Source organism: Micrasema longulum, unplaced genomic scaffold, assembly GCF_059751315.1.
Source record: "Micrasema longulum isolate JH-2025_06_02 unplaced genomic scaffold, ASM5975131v1 h1tg000097l, whole genome shotgun sequence".
In the NCBI taxonomy this organism is placed as follows: Eukaryota; Metazoa; Arthropoda; class Insecta; order Trichoptera; family Brachycentridae; genus Micrasema; species Micrasema longulum.
This window is the reverse complement of record NW_028277303.1, coordinates 705136-731672: the sequence shown is the minus strand read 5'-3', so window position 1 is coordinate 731672 and position 26537 is coordinate 705136. Positions and strand designations below refer to the sequence as shown.

Sequence of the window (26537 nt, the reverse complement as noted above, 5' to 3'; positions counted from 1 at the left end):
TCTTCATAGGGTGGCAAATGAGTTTGACAGCCGTTAATATAAAGTGGATGACACGAATATTTTCTTATTGAATGCTTCACTAAGAAAATATTTACTTTGTCCTGAAAATTCATTGTAATTTTATCAGATAAATTGAGAACTGAAACCTTTTAAGCAATGTGTACTTAAACCATATTTTTATTCACTTAGGTTATTTGACAAAATGTACGATCCATCAATAAAAAATGTCGAACCTGCAAATAATAAAAATAGTTACCTACTTCATAACACGTACCTACGTAAAATAGTTTGATTGATCAAATAAATATCGTTTTGAAAATCTTTTAAGAAAATCAGCTATAACTTTCATATCACTTTAAAATAAATACAGTGAGTTCCAGATATTAACCGGATATGCAAAAATCCAGATAGTTGGATTAACCATGAAATAAAGACGTTTTAAAGGAAAACGCAAAATTTAATTTTTACTTTTTTATTGCTTTTAAAATAATACAGCGAATTTGAATCACAATAAAAACTAATTTAAACATGTCCAGAAAAGTAATTAGATCTGACGAAGAAACTCGTTTACCCATTTTTAATTGTTATTATAACATCACGTATTTTTATTTCTTGATTCGGTTGCAATCCGGATGACTGGAGTGTGGATGAACGGAGTTCCACTGTTTAATCAAATTATGCTTTCTCGGAATTTTAGACATTTTAAAACTGTTTTTATTTTTTTTTCCTTTTGCACATCTACGAGTATTAATGTAAATATCGAAAATACATTTGATATATAATTTAAAGTTAAAATTTATTATTTGTTCTTATTTTCTTCAAATTAACATACATGTACATTACAGAACACCTGCCTATTATAATGTACATACGAGTATTATGAACAAATTAATGTTTAAAAAATTGACGGGATATAAACGTGTAATCCATAAAAACATAAAACAAAAATCAAATGAATCACCAAAACACGTCACGATGCATAAAAAGGAAGAGTCTAAAACTGGTAATCTTTGCATGGAGAATATCCACCCCTTTTGGTAGGCTGTTCAACATCCCAATATTCCTCCCCACAGACATTATAAACGGTAAATTGCTCCAGCATTCAGTAAATATAAATAGTCTGTGTTGCCTAGCTGTTAAGAAATTGTTCGGTGCATATAAGTTTACATGTTCTATAATATTATAAATTAACCCGTTCAAAAGTTCATATGAGCAAGACAATGCTCCTTCTGACCCGCAAACCTGAGGTACTAAGTATGCCTAAAAGGAACAAGGATATATACTGCAATGTCCATATGCCCTTATTTTATTTAGTACATGTAACAAATAAACTTCTTCTGTATTCTCCACCATGAGCGAGTGTATGGCTTCTTCAGGCCTCCACACCACCACACTACTCTCAGTTAAAGCTTTTATAGTTTTTAACTTTAAATTCAATGTTTTCAAATAAATATCACATGTCAATATTTTTTATACAAAAATATAATTTTAATCAGGTTATGGTCCTTTGGATCTCACGGATCAAAGGTCCGTTTTTCGAATCCCACTCTCCCCCAAATTGATTCCTTTTTTCCAATAGTGACTTATTTACGACTCGTTGAAATTGGTCCTCAAAATTAAATCTTTGGGTAAATCATGGGAATGCAAATATTTATTTTTACTTATCAAAGAGAAAGGTAGGCTTCAAGTAAAAAAAATATGACTTATGCATAAATTAATTTGGCCTTTTTTACCCAACTTTTGTAAATGAATTTTAACGTTTTCATAGTTTTATTGACACTTTTGACATTAAATTAAACGAATTCGCAAAATAAAATTTCAGGGGTGAATTTTATTTTGAATGAAAAAAATGCAGCGAGCTCTTTATGAATCTGAATATTTTCATTTCTGGGAATGGTCAATTTGTATAGTCGTACTCTGTAAGTCCCACATGCATGTATGAATGCTGATTGGTTTGAGCTTCCGATTTGCAACATTGATTGATGAAAGGTGGCAATCATTTTTTTCTCTCGAAAACGGATTTTCATTCATGAAACCCGCATTTGATCACCCGTAGATTTTTCGCTTTTAAGACAAAAGAAAGGTGTCCGTTTTAACGATTTTGGTTAAACCTTATGTTAAATAATAAACAATGGATTTATTTTGTTAGTTACTTTAACCGATTTACGTAAAATTTTCTCTATGTAATAATAACATGTCTGTATTTTAATATAAGTCAGTACTCAGTACTATTTATATTTTAACTTGTTAATATCAATAGATTTAATCTTTATGTGTAAAAATAAAATGAGAAATTTGAACAATTTTATCGATAATCCCTATCTCTTAGGCGCATTTCTATAAATTATCCCGTTAACCCCTTGCTTCCGGAAGAAACAAATTTATCTTGGCATGAAATAACTAATGACTACATATTTGGACTTTTTAAGTAGTTTCGACCGTTCTGAAGCAATAGTTCTAAAAATTGACTCCTGGAGATCAGTTTTGCGTATAGCTGTCACTCGTTTGGTTGTGTAAAATTACTACTCCTTTACAAACCTCAATATTTTAATTATGAAAGCACCTAAAATCTTTTTTAAATAAATGTTTTTGGTTTGATTATACTGTGGGATTCTCATTTGTTTTTGTGAATATATCGTATTGGATAAATAACAACGGTTTATATAGCAATTTTCTGACCGTGAAAATTTATGCCACTTTTTTATGTTCGTTTTTACCTATAAATAACATAATTACAAATAACAACAATAGAAATCCATCCTATCCCAAAATACTTAATTATTACAACATTTAAAAAAAAAATCAATTTATATTTCCTCACTCTAAACAACTATAAAGGAAATGCTAGAACCTTAATTGCAAATAATAATTATTATTTAATCTTACGGAAAAGGTATTCTCCATCCCTGTTGTAATTTTTACGCTAAAAGGTTTTGCATTTTTTTGTGAACTTTGATATTATATTTATTTTCTCTTGTTTGAAAGAAGAAAGAAAGGAAGGCTGATTAGGGGTTACTCTGCTGGCGAAAATATTTTTTAAGACATAGTAATTTTTTTTTTCACTATATTCTATTTTATGTTCCATTTTTTTTACAATTGGAATGATACGAAGTAGCTTTTCATGCGTACGATTATTATCTTATTTTTCGACATTGTATTTAGTTATATATAGAAAAATATAATTGGCCAATATTTTTTGTATTTTGTTTGCTATTGTTTTCTTTTAATAAATATATTTTTTTAAATAACCAAAAACTCTACTTAATATATATTCAGGGTTCAAACAACATAACAAGTTTAATGTTTTTTATAATCCATTGTCTAAAAAAAATATGTTCATAGCTAGTTCTAGTGTCCATTGTAGCTTCTTAAAATTTACTATGTTCCTAATGAGATATTTTTAAAACGAAATTTTATCAATTAAAAAAAAAACTTTTTGAAACACTTGATGACATAAATGAAATGTTTATATTGGTTTAATTAATTGATGTAGTTTTTAGTAGGTTTATATTATTTATCATACATAAATTCCAAATAAGAAAATTATAATATAAAAATCTCTTATTCTCTCCTCCGCTACATTTCCCCACCTTCAACCTTCTTCCGGTATTATTTTTTTTCTTTTTCTTCTATGTTATTTTATTCTAAGTGCCTAACATATTCTACTTTTATATTTGTGAATTTTTTAAACTGGATCACATCCATTGTTTACACAATCTCGGCTTCTTAAGTCGGCCTCGTGGTGTAATGGTCAGCGCATTTGCCTACCATGCGAGAGGTCTCGGGTTCGATTCCGACATGGTTGATTGGAAATATTATTTAAAAGGGTGTTTTTACACAAGAATATTTCAAAGTCCCTATACTGGTACCTGATGCGTAAGACTGATCATTTTGCCTTCATGTAACAAATATGACCAAGATACGCTGCGATTGGTGAACCAAATGTAGTGCCCTATGTACCATTAAGTGCGGAAAAGGATGGTATACACAATGTACGATACTGTTTTTGTACTCATAAACGTATATGTTTTCTGTTGTATTTCCTAATAAATAATTTTAATAGAATAAAAAAAGATTAACACATTTAATTCACTCATTTTTCAATCATTAGTCACTCATTTGACCAAAATTTTGAAAAATAAACTTGCTAAGTCTCTTTTCTCTTGATACAGGTATGCAAGGATTTCCCCTGAACAATATAGAAGCCCGGGGGCTTCCCCTGGACGAGAGGATCCTCCCGGAGTATTTGCGGGAGCTGGGCTATGCCACCCACGCTGTGGGCAAGTGGCACCTGGGCATGGCCAGGACCGCACAGACCCCCACAAGACGAGGGTTTGACTCCCACTTCGGTTACAGAGGAGGCTTCACCGGCTACTACGACTCCGTATTGCAACAAAGAGTAAGTTTAATTCAGTCTTCAATTTCAATTGTATGCTCGCCTAATGCTATCTTGTTTAATTCCATGTAATTTTTTGTGTTTTTTAAAAAAATAATACATTTTATTTTATTTTTATTTTATTTTATTTAGAAAACATACAGTCATACAAAATCAGTATTAAAAACAACAATTTTTTAACATAAAAAGACCAATTAAGTTTTCATAAATTAAAAAGATATAAACATTAAATGTGACAAAAAATAAAAAATAAATAAGAATTTTAAGTGAAAAAAAGATAATTGTTGACATTTGCGTTTTCCATGGAGGTAATAAATTAAAATAAATAAAAATACCGAATGTACACTCCGAGCCATCCACGCACACACATGAACGCACATATAAAACATATACAAACATATACATTACATGCGGCACATATGCATAGCATAAACCACTCAAGATGTACATTCAGCAACTATACATGATACACTATAACGAGGGAAAGTAACGAGTAAAAAATCCTTTAAAAAAGACTACTAAAAAAGGAACAATGCTTGATAGGTTTCCTTACATAAAAATCAATTCGAGATTTTGAAAATATGAAATTGTTTACTATTTACTGTACCTTATTTTATTTCTTAAATATGATATGGCTTCAAAATTCTTTAAAAAATCATAACGAAGATTTTTCACCGTCACATCTAATTTATATCACCACCAAATATTTAAATCAGCCACTCAACTGAGCGGCTATGCTGTTCGTTGAATGCCGGCATTTGACTTAATGGCTAGGCTGTTCGTTAAATGAACGTTTAAAAAAAGGGTTGAACGCCGTGTAACCTATTTAATTAAAATACAACAATAATAATTGTTTTATATTTTATTTATTTTGTTTTGGGAAGTTAGGTTAGGTTAGGTTAGGTTTGGCTTAAGTTTATTAATTTAAAAAAATCCTTTTTTACTCAACCTAATCCTTAACTTAACACAATTAGTAATGTAAAAACCTTATTTTAATTTTTATTAAACCTAACCAAAGATTTATCTTTAAATATAGAATTGTTCTTTACGTGTGATATCACTCAACTTCTCCTAAACGGCTTAACCGATTTACGTGCAGTTTTCAGTGAAATGTAGATCTTTGCGCTGTGCGTGTTCGTAATTATTAAATTTTTTAATCGAATCTGTAAAAAAAAGTTAGAAATTAGAGTTAGAAGCATATTTTTTTTTCTCATCGAACTACCAGGGTTGCATTCGATAAGAATGCATATTAAAAAAAAATAGAAAGATGTTGTTTTTTGTGTTTTAAAAAAGTTTGTTTTTTAATGTTTACAAAAAACATTCGCTTTTCATGGACCCTAAATAGATTCTTTCTTTAAATTTCTTATTTATTTTTTAAAGATTTAATTAAAAGAGAGTCGAGTTTGATATTCGCAAAAATAATTCTGTATTAAAAATCAATTATTTTATGTTTTGAAATTCGACCATAAACAAGTACCTAGGTAACTACTTAAATTCAGTATTTGAATATCATTAATTTTTAATTTTGGAATTCAATCATAAACAAGTACCTACTTCTCAATGAAAAGTCTTTTCCCAGGCTAATAGCAGGCTAGCCAACGTTCGGGCAAGAACACGTCTATCGGTTCCGCTAGTTATCTATATATTATAACTGTAGACATGATTACTACATAAATGATTGTTTGTATCTGTCCTGTACGGGTTTATTTTGTCTGCTGGTGAAATTTTTTTTTTAGAATATGTCCTTCCGAAGTTTCGTAAATGAGTTGAAAGATGTGATTTTGGTTCATATATTGGATATAATTTTGGTTTAACGTTTCACAAATCGGCCGCTAGAGAGCAGAATATTTTAATGTTTTTATTTTGCTTATAAAATCAAACCTCTGATTCCTGGGTCCGCAAATGAGTATTTGGTTTGTGGAGTAATAAAAAATAAAAAAAACAGACAGGCAGATAAAGTAGCTTCAATCACATTTAATTTTTGAGTTTTCACCGGGAATCGAACCCGGAACCTTCCATGCGTGAGTCAAACGTCTTAACCACTTCACCATGGAGGCCGCCGGTATATTAAATATACTTATTATAACTGTGGTTTTTGAAGCGTTGTTCTGAGTGACAGATAATTTTTTCTGAATTTATTTTTTTAAATAAATATTTGTGTGCTTATGATTTACCCAAACTATTTATTTATTAAAAAATGAGAACCAAATTGTGATAGAGCGTGGTGCGATGCTCGGACCCCTGATCCCTGGGCCCGTGAAACTAGCCACGGGACCACACCCCCGGTTCATTATTATATTATATTGCTCCTAACAGCAAAAAATAAATTATGAGGCTCAAAAGGGTGAAATTTCACAGTGCCCGATATTCTAATAATTCAAATGAGGCCCGAAGGGCCGATCAACTGTGGCCCTCAGGGCCGATAAAGCGAGTACCGAAGGGCCGAATTTCCTAGCATGTAAAAGTCGACGATAGCCGACTGTTGCCTGCTAGTATTATATTATTAATATATGATAAGTTTACTTAATTTCTTGATACTTTTGTTAGTTTAAACTACTCTAATATCATAAAGTAAATATTAATCGACTTTGTTTTTAACCCCTTATTTTGTTGCTTTTTCTACCGACCGGATTCAAAGCTACACAAGTTTCTTTATCACGATATAACCAACTCATCATCATCATTCTCTTTCCGCACCTAATGGCGCAAAGAGCGCAGCATTGGCATACCAATCGCAGTGTTTCTTGATAATTTTTGTTACATGAAGGTAAGATGATCAGTTTTATGCTTTAGGTACCAGTCCATCCAGGGACTATGAAATATTCTAGTGCAAAAACACCCTTTTAAATCAATATTTCATGTCAAATATGTCGAGAATCGAACCCGAGACGTCTTGCATGGTATGCAAACACGCCGCCACTTTCCTCTTTTATTTTAGCTCATAAGTCAAGTGTTTATGTCATGTTTTTATTCTAAAGGTGGAAAGTGTAAAGTGAGATAGGTACGGTTTTCAAAACTAGATCGGAGTGTTTTATATTTATTTTATTATAAAATATATCCACAAAGTTAGTGCTTCAAATATAAATTTTACTCCAATATCATTTCGTATCTTTACGAGCGTAAATTACATTAAGCATGCTAAAACTACTGTTTTCCTCAATTGCTCTAATCGCTATAAATCTCAACAAAAGGTTTGACGTGTTATTAAAACACAATTAAATTTAACGTATCCGGATCTTGTACAAGTATACACTCTAAAAAGTGTGGAATACATTATTCGAATGACGTTCGTGTAGAATGGAACTGGAGAAACAGCGGACGAAACAAAGAGCTTTGTTAGTGCAATCCTCCATAGGTACTCTAAACAACACTATTGACCGTGTCCGACGTAGTTAGGAATTCCCAGGATAATCCAAGATGGCACATGGCATATTATTTGTAAGTAGGTCTCACCCATTTACTTACAATCGAACTGAGATTCCTATACCAAAGTGACCCTTAAGAGTGCTGGCCTTCGTCCGTTAGCATTTCGCATACATATAAGGCTTAAACAAATACATTAAATAGGACATTTTAGACGTGGTGGAAAGCGGATGTGAAGTGCTTTATTATTCCGCCAGTAAAACGTTTTTCAGCTCAAAAATGTTACACAGATGTTGATTAAGGTTATAATAGGAAAATGTCACTTTTTTACAATTTTAAATTAATTACGGTCTATGAAATACTGTCGAATAAAAATAATAAATTGTTAGTATTTATTAGTAGCATTAAATATATTTTTTAATGTATAATTTTAAAAACATAAAATACCTATTAAATGAGACATTCGTAGAAATGGCCACCAACATTCAAATATTTGTGTAAATTATTAAGAACGCCAATATTTCTTTTTTAATTTAAAAAAAAAGAAGAACACTTGTTTTTTTAATTAAATATCTGCAGTAAAAAACAATTTTCTACAAATGAGTATGGACATCTGTATTTTTTGATTTTGGGTAGCTTTTTAATTCACAAAACTACCAAAATTACTATTTTTGATAACAGTTTAATTTTCAATTACTTAACTATTAAAAATATTTTTTAAATTCCTAACGAATGCTGCGGATTCCGTGGACAGCCAGATGTACAAACATATCTATACTCTAGGAACTAGACATAAAAGAAAGACTAACATCCATATTCAAGAAAAGAATCCTGCAGTTCTTGAGAGAACTAATAGTTTGGAGAAAACCATCCTCCTGGGAAGTGTCGAAGGGACAAGGTCGCGTGGACGTCAACCGACAAGATGGAGCTGATTTGTCACTGAATTACCTGAAATATCACTGAAAAATGCCTACAGAACAGCACAAGACTGTTCCAGATGGAGGAAGACTGTCCAAAAATGAGCCATTCTTTAAGTCAGGCGTCATCGCCATAAGGCAGACATAAGGCGCGGATTAAAGAGAGATAATATATTTTTTTATGAAATATGCTATTTATTTTATTCGTGTGATAAAAAATAACATCGATAAAAACGGTTATAATAGGGGCTACCGTGATTGGCATTTTAAATCAGTATTTCATACCTTATACAAATTTAATATTATCTTTCAAGTGATAAAAACGTGATTGTGCAGCGAAGCAGGCAAACAGATAATGGAACGTAACCAACTGTGTAAATATTTTGTCCGAATTAATAGATAAGTGTATTCAATGTAACAATGGATTTGGTGCATGCAAAATAGGTTTTTATTTTTAAACCTTTTTATTCAAACGGATAAGACATGCATCTAATATGACTGTAAAAAACAATAACAACGTATTAAATAAAAAAATTAAAAGGGGTATGCAAAAAAATAAAAAAGAAATATCGTAACTATTGTAAGACTCAGAAATAATCAGAATAATCGTTGAATTGATTAAGATAATATGAATTACAATAATATAATAAGGACGGCATTAAAAAATAACATTATATATTTTATATTTTTTTTAATAAAAGAAATATTTGCGTTCTTGTGATTTACCCAAATATTTAATTTTGAGGGCCATTTTCAACAAGTTGTAAATAACTCACTATTAGAAAATGGAATCAAGTTGGGGTAGAGTGGGATTCGAACCACGGACCTTTGGTCCGTGAGTCTAAAATACTAGCCACGGAACCACAACCCGATAATATGGTTTATCAATATGAAAATATCAAATAAAGACAAACATATGATTTACATGAAACAAACCAACTTAAAAATCATCAAGGAGTTTTCAACTTAAAAGGAAAAATCTTGGCCTGAACTCTCTTGAAAATCCATTTTGTCCAAAATATTCAATACTCTTGGTGCGATGAAAGAGAGGTGTATCTGAGCAAAAGTCCTGCGGGTTTTGAGTATTACATTTAGTGTTCATATTCTGGGAAAACCTCGTCCGAACATTTTGCAGAAACCTCTTATTATTTGTCCACAAGTGTGTCAATGCTTTTTTTAAGCAAGATTATCACCTCCGTGTCCTTATACGCACAAAGTAGTGTATGGGGCACACCTTGGAACAAATTGGTACACCAACTATAGCGTATTTTATTTTTATTTATTTGTGAAAAACAATCGTCGTTATATAAGTATAAAATATGAAAAATAGTACATACATCCAGTTAAAGTTTTTCATAAATATAATGAGAAAACAGGCTACACAGCAAAGAGAAAAAATAATACAATATAAACGACAAGAGTAAAAATGAGCACGTAAGAAGGTTAAGAGTTTAAGAAATAGAGTAGAGGAGTGGGGGAGAGAGATTTTATAATATATTTGACCGATTTAGAATTTTAATATGTGAATAACATTAATTTAATTAAAGGAACATAAACTTATTACACACTGACAAATGTTTTATTTTACAGTGTTTCAAATGGTTTTTTTAATCTTACCAATTTGCACCTAGTAATGCATAGAGCACGGAATTGCTGCTCCAATCACAGAGTTTCTTGATCTTTTTTTTTGTTACATGAAGATGATCGGTTTCATGCGCTTCAGGTGCCAGTCCAGGGACAGTAAAATATCCATTTCCGTCAAAATAATGTTTAAAAAATTAATGCCGACCATATCGGGAAATTAACCCGAGACCTCTTGCATGGTAGTCAAACCAATGTTTATTTATTTATCCTGTATTAAGTTAGTTTATAACATCTTAAGAACTTTTATAAACTTTCAATAATAACATAATCGAAGAACGCCTAATTGAAATTGAACATATTAAATATTTAGGACTAACGATAGACGGACAGTTGATATGAAAAAATCACATCAATAATTTAATTAGCAAAATTATCGAGTCTTTTTACAATTATTTAAAACTTTGTTCCAAAAACAGAAAAAAATAAACTTCTTAACTAGAATATTTAAAATTTATTCAGAAGTTAGCCACTGATATAATTGTAGACAAAGAATTAAAACTTGAAAAACATTGTAATAAACATAGACATAATACAAGAATACCAAAACAATATCACATACAACATTCCAAAACGAGACAGGGACAATCGAGACTTATAAATCAGGGGCTGAAATTGTACAATAAACTACCAGACAAAATTAAACAAAAGACTAAGACAAACTTTTCAAGAGCCGTAAATAACATTATTATCAAAAGCGGAGTATGAATAAAAAATTATTTAATATTTTGTAAAATAAATGGAATAATCAGTAAGGGTTAGTAAAAAAAATTCAAATAGGAAATAATATTACAATTTTGTATCAAAATTTCTCAAGAACATATTTTTTTAAATATGACCATTTTTTTACCACAGAGCAAACATTTGTTTTACTTAAACCCAAAAAATCTACTCTGTTCTGTGTCCCGACGAATGCGGAATACAGTTTGTGTGTAACATATGTGTAAGATGTGTGTAACATAGAACCAGAACCCCGTACGTGTGTTTTCGACTAGATGACTACAGTCAGGTAAAAATACTAGATAAGGAAATCAAGTGAAGATAATTCAGGCTCGTAATCGATCGGTTGGTGCGTTCTTTGCTAAAATTTAATGTTCTGGGTTCGATTCATGATAGGATGGATATGAAATATTCGTGATTTTGCAATACATCGCGATATAATTATATTTTTTTATTAGTATCTGGGCCCCGATTACAATAGGAAGTTAACAGAGTTTTCTTAAACCATCTATAAAGTAACATTAATTTTTGAAAAATTAAATATATGTACGCATATATGAAATTTTTAAGTTAAATAACACGTTGCTGATAAAGTTTATTACAATTTTCATACAAATATACACATTTTCGTACAGAAAACTCGATTTTACTTTATGAACAATTTTATGTAACTCTGTTAACATTCCATTTTGATACGGGCCCTAAGATTGATCCTTATCTTTTAAAATGGTGATGATGACAATAAACTATTTTTATTATCGTTCTAATTAATTTTTGGCCTTTTGGAGTTTTTCTGGGAATTAATTCAACAATGAAATAAAACAAAAAAACTTACCCCGTCTGAAATCTGAGATTATCCTAATTTAAAATAAATTTTCCGATTAAATAAAACCCTCCATTAGTTTTACTTAATTAAATAACTGAAACTTGTAAAATTTGAAATTGTTTAAAATTCTAAATCAAAATTAGAAACAAAAACTTTCAATTTACCTGAAATAATCAATTTCGTCTATTGGAAAAAAATTACACGTAGATAAGGTTTATTTGAATTTCAACACCGGTTATCCGACGAATAAATTCACAACATTGGATTATTCGTCTATTACACACTTAATATTCAGTGTTTACATAAGTTGTGTCCGTTTATTTTTTAAAATTTAAAAATGAGCGCCAAAAGTAAAAGAAAAAAGTAAGGATTATACGTCATTAGAAATAATACTATCTGCTTAACAAAATTTTTTGTTTACTTTTACGTTACATACATACTTTTATTTAAAAATATTTACAGTAACAAATAGAATAATTATAATTTTATAACGCATACTTAGAAATTAGAAAAAGGTGATTGTACTGACCATGTGTATTTGATTGATCACAAATTGACAATACTGCAGTGAGGGTACAATAAAAGCTTATAAAGATTCTTTGTTTTGTTATGTGCGAGGTTTGATTGTCAAGAAATATTAAGTTTTCGCTTAATTAGTTAAAAAAATAAAATAATATTGATATGCGAAACTGAAGAATGACACAAGTCTTTATGAATAGTTTCGGGAAAGGGGTGGGTGCTTTCATTGTAATATAACGCACTCTTAAATTAATGTTTAAAAAAAATGTATTTTTGGCCAATTTATTTTGAAGACTTCGAGCCAAGACATTGCAATTCTTCTTCACCCCACACTGAATTAGTGAGAGATCTACGAAAAGCGGGAAGATCTATCCCCAAGAACTCCAAGTTGTGCGACGGATTGACTATAATGATTGGTACAAATTTTGAATTTTTAAAATATGCTACAGAAACGAAACGACGACTTTGCAAAGATCAGTTTTATTAAAAGCGTGATAGCGTCCTTAAAAATCTGCTAAACCGGAAAATTATTACAATCAATTTTAGTGTTCATATGCTTATTTTAAACGTACAATAATTAACCCAGTAAAAACATAACATTTTAAGGCTCGCTGTCGGTAAAATGCTTTACTTAAACACTTAAAATTACTCATTCACGTTCTACGCGAGACAGTTTCCGCTGATTAGAAAACTACTGACATTTTCTTGTTTATTTTAAATTGTATCGCTAATGTATTCAAAGATTAAATCATTAGATTCATAATCCTTGGGTATTTTTTATACACAGCTAGTACCGTGACTCATGATTGTGTTCGAATTTCAATGCCGTTTATAGGCATTTGTACTTCTGCATTTATTTAAGGAAATGTTAGACGCATGGAAAAGAAAACAATAAGAAAATTGCTATGAGATTTTTATAATAATTGTTATATTAATAGTATATAGGTTTAAGTCCGTGGTCTGTGAAAACAAACCAACAACTTTAAAACACTCCTGAAGCCGCATTTGACATCCTAATTGTAGTTTTTTCAACTCTTTAAGATCTTTCTATGTCCTTTTAGTAAATAATAACAAATTATAACCACTTTTCCTTTATAAACGTTTAAATTCTATGTAGTATTCTTTTGTGGTACCTAACATGAATTCCTTTGTTGGAAACGCTGTTATTACGTTTAAACAATAGATCATCTCCTTTTTTCAATAGATAATTATATTACATTTATTGAACTCCGTAGTACCACATCTCTACCTTTCTTTTTGAAAAATAAAAATATTATTAAATATTATTACTTCATACCTTTACCATGGCCGTATAGTTGAAAATAAATTCTCCGAGCGATTGAGAAGATACAATACTGACCCTCTATATTCAAGAATTGGGTAGGTACATCTATATGTACCAAGGGGGTGCGTACGCAACGGTACACAAATCTACGCACTAACGGAGTCAAAATATTCACGTTCCTGGATCACGCACGACAAGGTATGGTCTAAGGTCTCTGCTGTATCTTGCTTGTAGTGAGTACAACAGGCTACCGGAGTCCTATAGAACGCCAAATAATGACTGTATTCATTAAAAAAATTACTACTTGAAGAGGTACATGGAAGATGAAATTTAGTTTAAAGCTCTTCTTTTTCCTCGGATATTTCTTTCTTACAATATGTAAATATTTAATTAAAAAAATTATTTTGGATTTTTTTTTTGTATTATATATTTGCTTGCTATCTTCTTTCAGTTTTATGTACATATTTTTACTTGTTACTATATTATTACTTGTTACTATATTATTACTTGTTACTATATTTTTACTGGTTACTATATTATTATTATTACCATACCTTTATGTAAATATTACTCTGTCCCAAAATGAGTTTGTTGTATCTCCTGGGAGTACAAAAAATATATAAAAAATTACATGATTTAAAAAAAAAAAGGTGACATATCTTTATTTTGACGTCATAGTGAAGATTAATTTTTCTGAGCGATCACGAAGATACACTACTGGCCATCTTCTTGTTTTGAGGTAGGTACATCGATATGTACCAAGGGGTCAAGTACCCCACGGTATACACATCTATGGATTGAATTTTTATTTCACCGACTAAATTTCGTTATTTACAGATATATTAATGTGGAAGAAGCTAGAAATGTATGCCAGGATAGATGTGTGTTGCGGTTTATTCCCTCTGTCTACCCCTATAGGGAACTGGCGTGATGGTAGTAGTAGTAGCAAATCTATGTGTTTTTAAAACGGACAAAGACATTTTCAAATCGTGTTTTTCAATTTGAATAATACATATCTTAGACATTTGAAGTGCCCAAAATAAATCTCTTCCCCAATGCTTGCAGACTGGCTGGATTTCCTCCCTGGGGAGTTATTCATATTTAAATTTATTTCAACAGAGAGGGCTCTTTTACTTCACAAAAGTCAACAAGAGTTGAGGAAATGTGGATGTTTAAACATGGGCAGAATGGTGAATGTAACATAGTGTGTAAAGTGGCCACTTAAACCAGCCAATGACAGGTCATAAGCCTTGTAAATGCCTAGACTTCCATATTCCCTTCTCAAAAATGTTTTCCCTCTCTGTTGAAATAAATTTAAATATGAACAACTCCCTAGGGAGGAAACCCAGCCAGTCTGCAAGCATTTGGACATAATCAAACATTGTATGTGTAAATATTTTAATATTTCATATATTTTTTGTATTTCAAAATTAAATTTATATATTATTACTTGTACTATATACACGTATATTCTGATCTTTCCGGCCGTTCATTTTTATCTGTTATTCATACAAATACAAATGTAAATAATATTATTAAGTTAGTATAAATATAATCTTCACCAACACGCTACAGAAAGTGGCTTGGTGGGATTTTAGTTTTAGTAAAAATATAACGAGTAAATTTTTTTTTTTTTTTTTAAATAATAAAAATGTATAATTATACTATTAAATAAATAAATGTCATCAATTGTAATATAAGATTAGATTTTATCACAAATACCTAAAAACAATGTGGGTAGTATAATAAATACAAATGGATCAAACTGCTACTGTTTAATTAGAACTTTTTTTGTTGAACTTCCTCAACCTGAACCCGGATACAACATTCCGAGGGTCGTCAGGGAGTACTGTGATGAATGATTTTTATCCAAACAATAATTTTGCTCGCGAGGCCCGTGTCATTGGTTTCGCTATCAGATCCCATCGTGGGAATATACTGTGGGTGAGTATAGAGGAATGTGCAGCTGGGAGTGAGTACACACAATGGCGAGGCGAGATGTAAGGCAAACCTGGCCAAACAGCGCAATTATGATGTAAATAATGGTTTTACCAGAAGCTCGTACGAAGGACAGCGCCATAATGTATGGTCATGGTGATAATGCGAATTTAAGTTGAGTAAAATAATTAATTCCTTCCTACAAACAGTGGAATGAAGAAATTTTTTTTTAGTTTATTTGTTTTTATAATATTTCCAAACATATAATTATAAAGTTAAATCGTGATATGGTCCCCTAATTGAACGTAGTTATGCAGAAAGCAGCCAGTCCACAATTTTGAAAAAATGAGGTATTCGTGTCATCGGGTGCAGGAAGGTCAATTCTATGTTCTGCTAAAAACAGCCAGACCGCTTTGGTACAAAAAACTGTATTAATCACAAGAAAAGCATTTCTCAATTTGCAGAAAACACCCACATCTCTAGAAAAATCACATGGTTTTTTAAAATCATTAAAACTGGTCAAATACATAGTTAGATTCTTGTTTGTAATATTCAAAAAAACTAATGTATTCATTGTTTATTTTTTGTTAAAGTCAAAAACATTCCAACTGTTGTTTAGATTTGATAACTCACTCATTTCACAAAAGTGTTATTATTTGTTTATTCATTTATTTATACATCAACGGTTCAAAGAACCTTTTACAAAAAATAATAATTTACAGAAATACAATCACAGCAGTGCACAATAAACATGTAGTACGTAGTATGAAATAATCGAATAATTAAAACTAAAAAATTTAGTGAAGATATAATACAAAAAACATCTTATTGGTTATTGTTATACTTTTTGTACACATCTTTGTAGTTATCGATATTATTATGTTGTAGCTTAATTTAAAGATGTATTTTCCTTAAGTCTATTTTTGTAATTATATTTCCATGTAAATAATATATGTATGGAAAAATAAACAAATAAAAAAAAGAATAAAAAAAAAGTGTTATAACTAGTTACCTGTTATTAGTTATCTTATTAGTCGGCCTCGTGGTGTTATAGTCAGCGTGTTTGCCTACCATGCAAGAGGTCTCAGGTTCAACTCCCGACATGGTTGATATGAAATATTTATTTGAAAGGGTGTTTCCACACTAGAACCCGGACTGGTACCTGAAACGTAAGACTGATCACCTTACCTTTATGAAACAAAATTGATCGAGATATGCTGCAATTTGTGTACTAATCTAGTGCCCTCTGCATCATTAGGTGTGGAAAGGAAATGATGATGAGTTATTTTATAGAAAGGGCTATGATAAAAATATATACATATACAAATATATTAGTTGGCCTTTTTCTATTTGATTTCGAAATTTTTTGTATAATGTTAAATTTTTTTTTTCAAACAGCAACTATATATATACCGTCACAAAATAGCCATAAAATTACTATCCTGAAATGTTGTGATTTACGAGATTAGCTCTTTTAAACCCAAGCCACGGATATATTTTGTCTGTAACATAGATGTTTTTGGACAGACAAATTAATTTAGATTTGTGCGGATAAAGTGATTTTTTTCAATTTAATTGAATTAATTTATTTTAAATATAACATAGTATTCAATTTAATTGAATTAATTTATTTTAAATATAACACATTTCTAAGTACATTGTAACATTCAGCATTCCACTTTTGTCTTTATCTTCATATTCCTAAAAACATACATAGTCTTTGTTGAGATCAGATGATTTTGTCTAAATAAATATTTTTTTAAATTCCAATTAAGTTAAATGTCTTATACGCGTATCAAGATTCGAACTTCCGTAAAAAAAAAAAATTTTCGTAATTTGTTTTGTATAAAATTTATTATTTTGTCCTTTTTTCCAAATTTGAAAATAAGCACCGAAAGTCATAAATGAAGGAGAATACCTTAAAGTAATAATGCGTTATTACTTTGAGGAAAATACAATATTGACCTAATATTAATAATAATACTGTATTTTCCTTAATTTTTTTACAACAAATCTGTCAATAATTCATAGTTTCTTCAGCGTACACGATTGAACGCAAACAGAAAGAGGTGTCGAAAATGCTAACTTTAAGTCTTCTTTACATTCCATTTTAAAGGCTTGTAATCAAAGAAAATAATATATGCAAAGTAAGAACAAGTACATAACCTGTTCTTAATGTATCTTGTAGAACAGAACATTTTCTTTCGAATAACTGAGTTTTGAAAATATGTGTCTCAAATGAATCTTGGGCGTGCGGTGGTTTGACTTTGTAAGTAATGAGGAAATAAAAGAACGGACGCAAAAAACTCCGGTGACAACTGTCATCAAGTGAAGGCGATACGGTTGGCTTCGCCATGTGCTGTGGATGCCTCCTGAGAGCCTTAACCACGCTTGCCTACTTTACAAGGCATCAGGTTCTCGACGTTCAGGACGTTCACTGCTTACTGTTCGTCGGCAGTTTGTGTCAGAACTACGGAACGCGAAACTGACTTGAGGGGATGCACAGGAGCTGGCAGCCAACAGAAATGCTTGGAGGATTTTTGAAGACACCATAAATATCCTCTAACTAGGGAGCGGACATAGAATGATGATAACGTATAACCTTTACCTTTTTTTTTTACTTTTAGTTGTTATTTTTTAATTTGATCACCTTGAATATAAATATTTTCCTTTCAAGCATTTAACAGGTAACTTTTCTGGTTGTAATTTCACGCACAGTGAAGATTGGCTTTTTATAATGACAGTTTTATTTTGTCTAAAACCACCCTGAATAAAGATTTGAGATTGCGATGGAACTACTCTCCTAATTTTTAATCCAGGAGACACGTCTTTTTCTTACACTGCGTTTTCCTTCAAGCTTTCCATGCAATATGATTCGGACTATTAGTACTTTGGTCCCCGTATAAAATGTTTAAAGTAGCTTACCTTTTTTTACTTAATAATTGTGTTTTGTAACGGATATTACGTACCTTAATATTTGCGTCTTTTTACAGATTGATGATAAATTCTACTTTGGATTTGATCTATATCGGAACAACACCCCCGCTTGGGGAGAAGAAGGCACCTACGCTACGGATCTCTACACAAATGAGGCCATTAACGGTAAACTTACACATAATTTACCAAGTTTTTCCCTCGTTTATTCGTTTTAGTGCTGAGTAAAAAAAAACCAGTCTACTGATGGAAAAATAATTATACATTTTATCAATTTTTCATATGTGACCTAACTTTTCGTTTTAATAACAACTAGTAAATAAAGATCCTTGCAAAAATGATTCTTAGAAATTAAATGTTTAAATAAAATTGCAAAAGTTGATTTTTTTACAATATTTAAAATAAGTGGTTATGTTTTATTTCATTAAAATATAAATAAAATGAAAAATAAAGTTCGATAAACAATAATTGTATAACTTAACAGTGTGTTTTTAATAAGGTTTTACCTCCTTTTATTAACGTCTTATGGAATAAAAAAACTTGCGTACTAGTTTATAATAAATACTGTATCCTTAACATATGTTATTACTGTGAAAAAATGAAAACTAAGAAAGTCGATAAAATATTTGGGAGTAACGTTAGACTGTCAACTTAAATGGACTAATCATAATGAAAATATTGTTAACAAATTGAGTTATGCTAATCCAAACACAGGCCAAATGGTTTATCATGCTCTTGTACAGTCTTTTTTTTCTAATAGAATCATTGGATGGGGAGGAACCTATAATCATATTAAGCCTTTAGAAACCGTACAAAAACTAATTATTAAAATTATACTTCATAAAAATTTAACTTTACCCTCCAACTAATTATTTCAGCAAGCTGAACTTTTGAAGCTACCAGAAATTTATTGCCAGTACAGTCTGAAATACGTTTTTATGCGCCAACATTTATTTCCTAAAAAAATCATAGATCTAGTTATAGCTTAAATAGTTAACTTAAAATCCCTTATTGTAAATCCAGACTCGGGAAAAAACACTTATCTTCTAAAGCTCCAAAACTGTTCAATGCATTTTATAAGGATAATATGATAGAGATGAATTAATTGAATTTGTTTTAAATTAAGTTTTTGTTGAAATTTATGGAAAAAAAGGCAGATCTAAGTAGCTTCTTTTTTTAATGGATAGAATGTCCCTTTATTTAAATTTTAGTTTTAGCGACATAAAACTTATGTTGAAGTTTTTTTTTGTATTTATAACTTATGTATACTTATTGTTAATGCAAAGAAAAAAATAAAATAAAATAAATTAAAAATTATCGTACAAAATTGAAATCTAATTATTTAACTGCAAACAATGTGCCTCTTTTTTGTAACTTCTGAGATTTCAAGACAAATTGTTTTTGTTATTTAAAATGCAGTTAATATTTTTTATTGTATTTATTTATTTTACATAAAAACTATCAAAAATATATCATCTCGCGAAAATACAATAAGAAAATTTCGTAACTCTAACAAAAGTAAACTAATAAATACAAATAATTAACTAAAACTATACATAAATATAAAAAAACAAAAAAAAGTTTTCAAACGTGCTTTTTATCGCTACAAGGGATTGAATTTTTTAAATAATATGATTTTTGTTTGCGCAAAGGTAGGCTAAAAAAGTGTCAAAATTTATTTATTTAAACAATGCTTGACAAGAAAAAAAGGAAATTAAGCATCTTATTTATAAATCAGTCATTTTTTTTTGAGTCGTACGAATGTCTCTTTTGCAAAATAAAAATAACTGTTTACCTCCCTACGTATCCGTTAAAGGTTATAGGAACGGGTTGGATTAGCAATGCAAATTAGCCTCTAAAAATATTTCAACGTTTGTTTGAAATATTACAATTTTCTATGTGAAAATAAATCCTTTGTGCGTGATTATCTGATTGAAGGACGTACAAAAGTATCATTTTAATTTTTAAAACGTATTTTAACATGAAAAATTATATAAATGATGAAATTCAAACGAAAATTTATGTTAAATGAACCGCTTTTAGTTTTTTTTGTAAATAGTGAATGTTTTAAAAGTAATGTTGGTATTTTAACTCATTTCACATCCACTCAAAATACGTATTTCCTTTGAGAGGTAATAGTTGCTCATAAATAACCTTTAAAAATAGTGTAAAAGTGATCTCAGTAGAATTTTTTTTTTTTGCACTTTAATGAATTTCGTGAAAATTTACGTTTTAGATCAGTTTCTCAAATGCCATAACTACAAATGTCCATATTTTAGGGTTTTTATTTATGTTATGGAATTCTGAGCAACACTACTTTTGGTCATAGTCAAAAATAAGAGTAATGGTGTTGGTACTTTACGGTAAAAAAATAGTTAATGCCCGTTTCATGAGTTAAAAAATGTTTATCAGTTAACTTTGGTTCTTCAAAATATTTCATTGAATATATTTACATATAAAATGGTAAGTTATGAACGCTAGCTTTTCAGCCTTTTTTTAAACAACACAAGGATTTTGGAACACTTAGGTAAAATACATGTATGATTATCACTTAAATTAAATATTTTTTTGGATATATCAATGAGCCTCAGTTTATTTTTTTTTGCAACAGAGAGGGAAAACATTTTCGAGAAGGTAATAAGGAAGTAAACGCATTTATAGAGCTTATGACACGTCATTGGCTTGTTGGAATTACCCCTTTACACAGTGTTTTACCTATATTTTAACATCCACATTTCCTCAACTCTTCCATATTACCTTCTCAAAAATGTTTTCTCTTTCTGTTGCAACAAATTAAGATCTTAATAACTTCCTAGAGAGGAAATCCAGCCTGTCTAAAAACATTTGAACATATTTGGAAACCTTTATTGATGTGGGTGAGACTCATCTAGCCGTTACCTCAGTCTCAGCTTAAAACAAGACACTGTTTCTTTTACTTTTACGTTTTCTTTTGACATTTTTTAGTGGCAATTCATTTAAATATTCATTTTTTAATAGACTATCAAACTATGCCATTTTTTTATGTATCGTATCACCATTGTTGCTATTATTAAAAAAAAACTTTGCGCGTGACGTCACTAGTTTTTTTCGGTGAGTTTATCCTAATTGGTGGGTTGGCTTCCCGGAAACTGTAAATCTATGACAACACTCTATAATTTATTTATTTAGAAGAACTTATGACGTCATATTAAGTTTCATACATTTAAGAGAAACTTCGCCGTACAATGCTTGAATTTTTACCGCGTGAAAGAAAACAATTAATTATCCAATTTCCCATAGCATATCAGCGTCCTCATTAGAAGCATATAATAAAAAGGATGTAAGCAAATATCAAATATGTTTTAACGGCATCTCTGTTTAAATCGCGTCTTAAGAAACATATCATTTTGTCTTCCTTAATCACTCCTCTTTTCCTCTAGTTTTATGTATTTGCTGTTTCCTTTTAGTCGGGACAATTTATTAATATACACATATTTGCTAGATTTTTCGTTATATTTTGTTATTTCTCGTACATATTAAAGTATAAAAAATAACAGCATCTATTTATTTAATGGATTGGTTGAATGAAATTAGCCTTTAATTTTTTTTTAAAAATTACGTAAATAAAAATATGAATAAAAACGTATATTTTTAACTTTTACATCAAGCACCGGGTTTTATTCACACCAAGATCATCAGACAGGTCTTGGGTGTAGCATTTTAATTCGTAATACCTCTTATTAAATAACTTCTAAATGATTATTGAATGTTTGCAGTAATCAACAGTCACGATACTAGAGTGCCCCTATTTTTATACTTGGCTCATCTGGCTCCTCATGCGGGAAACGTCGGAAGCCCTGTGGAAGCTCCCCCGGAAACTGTCCTGAAGATGAAGCACGTGGTTGACACTAACCGAAGAAAATACGCAGGTAAAAAAAAAATACAAATACTGCCATGTTATTAAAAAATATTTTTTCAGTATAAAAATTATCATAAAGTTTTTCGAGACTATTTTTTTTTTCGTGGTGAAAATTTACCCTTAAACCAATTTTCTGTTATTTTTCAATCACAAAGATAACATGCTCGTATTCTTGCGCCAAATAAAGTATCGTAACCAAAGATTCTGTCAGACATTACTTGTTTTATTTTTTGTTATTTGTTTAATTAATTAAAACATTATACATACATTAGTTAATAACAGATACACGGTTTATAAATACACAACCAGCAAGTGCCTTATGCCTGTGAACCCGCTATATATTACACTATCTACTAATTCAATTAGAAAACTGTGGCAGTTTAAAATAATGACTGATCAATTCCTAAATTACAGTTATAAACTAGGTATCACACCAAATGGTGACTCAGCAAGTTTCGGCTCAGAAGCTGAGAGTACCTCGACAGTAAAACTATTACGTGATAGATTAATAAAAAGTGTGGTCCAAAAACTTTTTTATGTGATAGCAAAGAATATTACCAAAGAAAAATATATAAACCAATTTCAAATATATAAAAAATATATAAACCAATTATAAAAAAATGTTAAAACCTTCATCATTTACTCTTTTCCTTTTCCGCACCGAATGTGCAAAGAGCACTGCATTTATATATCAATCGTAGCTTTTCTTTTTTTTTTTTGTTACATGAATGTAACATGATTAGTCTTACGCTTTAGGTAAAAATAAATAGTAATAAAAAATAATAATAAGATACATACTATGAAAACATTTTGCAAGGTCCAATTAGAGGCTTTCTCTTAATATTGGTAACGTAAATAATTGCCACATAAATATAATTCATAATGTAAAATTACTAATGGCACACAACTTGTAATATTAATAGTAAAATAAATAAAAATAAGTATCGGTCGCACAGTTGTACATTATAATATATATTATTGCATGTAATCACATTTCCAAATAAATATTTCATGTCAACCATGTCAGACCCTAGGTCTCTTGCGTGGTAGGCAAACGCGCTAAGAAATTTCAATTTTTTTTATTTTTTTATTATTATATTGAAAACATATTATACATAATTATATACAATATTCCCAAGGAGTTTTTTTTAAAAAAACTCATTTAGGGACATACAGATAATAATTTTTTTAGAGACGTTTTTAAATTTTAAACTATAATATTATTTAACAAAAGCAGAAAAATTAAAATTATGATATGCTACAAATTAAAAAGGGTATGAAAAATACTTGAAAATAACAGAATAAACAGAATACTAGGCATGGAAATAAATTCAAAATAATGTTTACATTATGCAATCTGGGAAAGAAAATTGAAAAAGTTTAAAAATTACATGGATATATATATACATACTGAACTAGTACAAAATAAAATCATTTTTTTTTAATTAACAAAATATGCGCACACCCAATACAGGTTAATTTTTTTATCAAAAACGTTGAAAAAATTGAAATTATGTATACAAGCCAAAATAAGTATATAAAAAGAAAAAAACACAAATAACATTTAAATAGTATTAAAAATTACATATACAAGCAAAAACGGTGAAATATTAAAAGGTATATGTTCAAGATGCGCATTCTCTATAAACTAACATTATTTATTCAAAGTACCTCTGGAAAAAATAATTCTTCAATTCGCACGTCCTGTTTCTATATTTTGAAATAGGTACTTTAAATTTTTGTGGCAATTTATTAAATTCCTTAAAACCTATGTATTGTAAAGATCTAGAACCAAACTTCGTAGACTTCACAGATCCAATATATATATTGTTTTTTGATCGAGTACTGTACCGATTTAATTTCCTTTCACAAAAATATTATTCTCTTCTCTGTTTTAATACAGACATGTGCTATTTTTACGTGTTTTTATTTACAGGCGCGCTTTAAATTTGTTTTATACAAGCATTTTCTTACCCGAGATAATCTTCTAGGAATTCAATCATTTAAGAGCCAAACCGTTGTTATTCTTCCTTCGAAATTCCAAAGCATATCACTTGAATGGTAATGCTAATATATTGATTGATGTCTGTTGACCTAGTCATGATCGAATATTTGATCCTTAGATATCATCTTATTTATACACATACAAACAAGGACGTTTTCTCATAAAATATTTCTGAATTTTCATCACAATGAAGATCTTGTTACTTGAAAAAAAAAAGATCGTAGCCAAACTTTAATTGAAGACTTCGTTCTAAAAACATCAAATGTCTAAAATTTTTCAAACCTTCCCATGTTTTATTATTCTCTGCCTATACTTTGCGTCTAAAAAATCTTGATTTCCTAATATTTCTTAAAACATCGTAGGTACCTTAAATTTACTGTTAACAATACAGTGGTTTCGTAAAAACAGAAATTATCTACATCAATTTATATGAATGAACAAAAAACGAACTGTTCTATAGCCAGTATCGTGAACAGCACTTAAAATATAACTTTTATTTTATTTCATAAAATCAATAGTAAAACCGTAATATGCAGATCTAAATTTATTGCAACAGAGAGGGAAAACATTTTTGAAAGGGGAATAATATGGAAGTCAAGGTGTATTACAGGGCGTATTACTTGTCATTGGCTAGTTTAAGTGACCACTTTACACACTGTGTAATATTTACCATTCTACCCATGTTTAAACATCCACATTTCCTTAAGTCTTCCATCTGTCGACTTTTGTGCAGTAAAAGAGCTGAAATCTTTATCATGTGGTTTAATCACCGTGGTATTCAGTTTAAATACTTTCCTGAAAAATTGTCGTTTCGTGACATTTGAGGTTTTTAAAACAGGGTCTTCAATTATTTTTGTTGAATTAGCAAAAGATTAACATTAAAATAATTCGGTTTTCTAGATTAAACTATGTAATTCTTAGAGTTATGGTTTGGAGATAATTTTTTAGAATCAGTTCGTGTAGACAATTTCCCACATGGACAAAATAACTTTTTGACCATTGTTATATTATTATTGGCATTATTTGAAATGTCCAATGCCTATACGGCCTACTATCCCACACTAGTTTAAATGACTTCTAAACAATGTTTGAATAAATATGTTTGTTTGACGTTAGACAAATGGTTTTTTTTTGTTGTTTTGCATATTATTTTTACCACTGATTCTTATATACTAACTACCTATTTTATCGACTATAATAGGAAAATATCACATACTACAAATACCGATAAAAATATATGAAATGGATTTAGAATAATTAATTGTATTTTCAAAATCAATATAGATATTGTGGAGAAATGTTTACATATATTTAGATATATATATTTTAATACGTCACTAAAAAAACGCGACATGTTTGGCCTCGATAGTAATTTGAGCGGTCAGGAACAAAAAAAACATGAATTGTGACGTATACGAGGCGTGGCCAATGGAATGACCATTTTTGCGGGAATTCAAAATTACAAAAAAAAAATAAAAAATTTGCTACTACAAAAGTGATATTTCCCTATTCTAAATAATTAAAATGTTTGTGCCTTTAACCGAAATTTGAAAGTCATTTTGATATGACAACTGAAATTCGTCAGTCAAGTCAATCATCAGAATGTATTTTATCGTTTTCTCAAATTGTTTTTGCCGGCTGTGTTTTTTATGTTTTCTTTTTTTTCAGCAATGGTGTCTAAACTAGATGACAGCGTTGGCCGAGTGATGCGCTCTCTGGAATTGAACAATATGTTGGACAACTCGTTAGTTGTCTTCGTATCGGACAACGGAGCGCCAACGTTTGGACTCCACGCCAACTGGGGCTCTAACTGGCCCTTCAGAGGGGTAAGTTGCTGAACAAATATTAAAAAACACAATCGTAGGGCAGTGCAGTTGGAAAATCTGTTTGTAAAATAGGAATGCAAGGTACAAACTAATTTTTTTAAATGAAAACGTAATATTTGCGTTTCAGTGATTAACCCAAAAACTTCAATTCTTTAGCCTCAAAAGTAGGTACTCAAAAACAACTAACTTTGCTTGAAAATGAGAATCAAGCTGTGACAGAGCGAGATTCGAACTTCAGACCTTTGAAATTTACCTCGTTGTTTTATTAT

General features: G+C 29.9%; 1 protein-coding gene across 1 annotated transcript in view; it reads left to right on the top strand.

Moving 5' to 3' along the window:
* Positions 1-26537, top strand: part of LOC148284680 (arylsulfatase B-like) — a 72851-nt gene that overhangs the window by 18360 nt on the left and 27954 nt on the right. Inside the window, exons 4-7 of the mRNA XM_088236363.1 lie at positions 4173-4399; positions 18599-18707; positions 22295-22447; positions 26111-26268. Coding sequence (XP_088092489.1) covers positions 4173-4399; positions 18599-18707; positions 22295-22447; positions 26111-26268 — 647 coding nt within the window. The remainder of the gene's footprint in view (positions 1-4172; positions 4400-18598; positions 18708-22294; positions 22448-26110; positions 26269-26537) is intronic.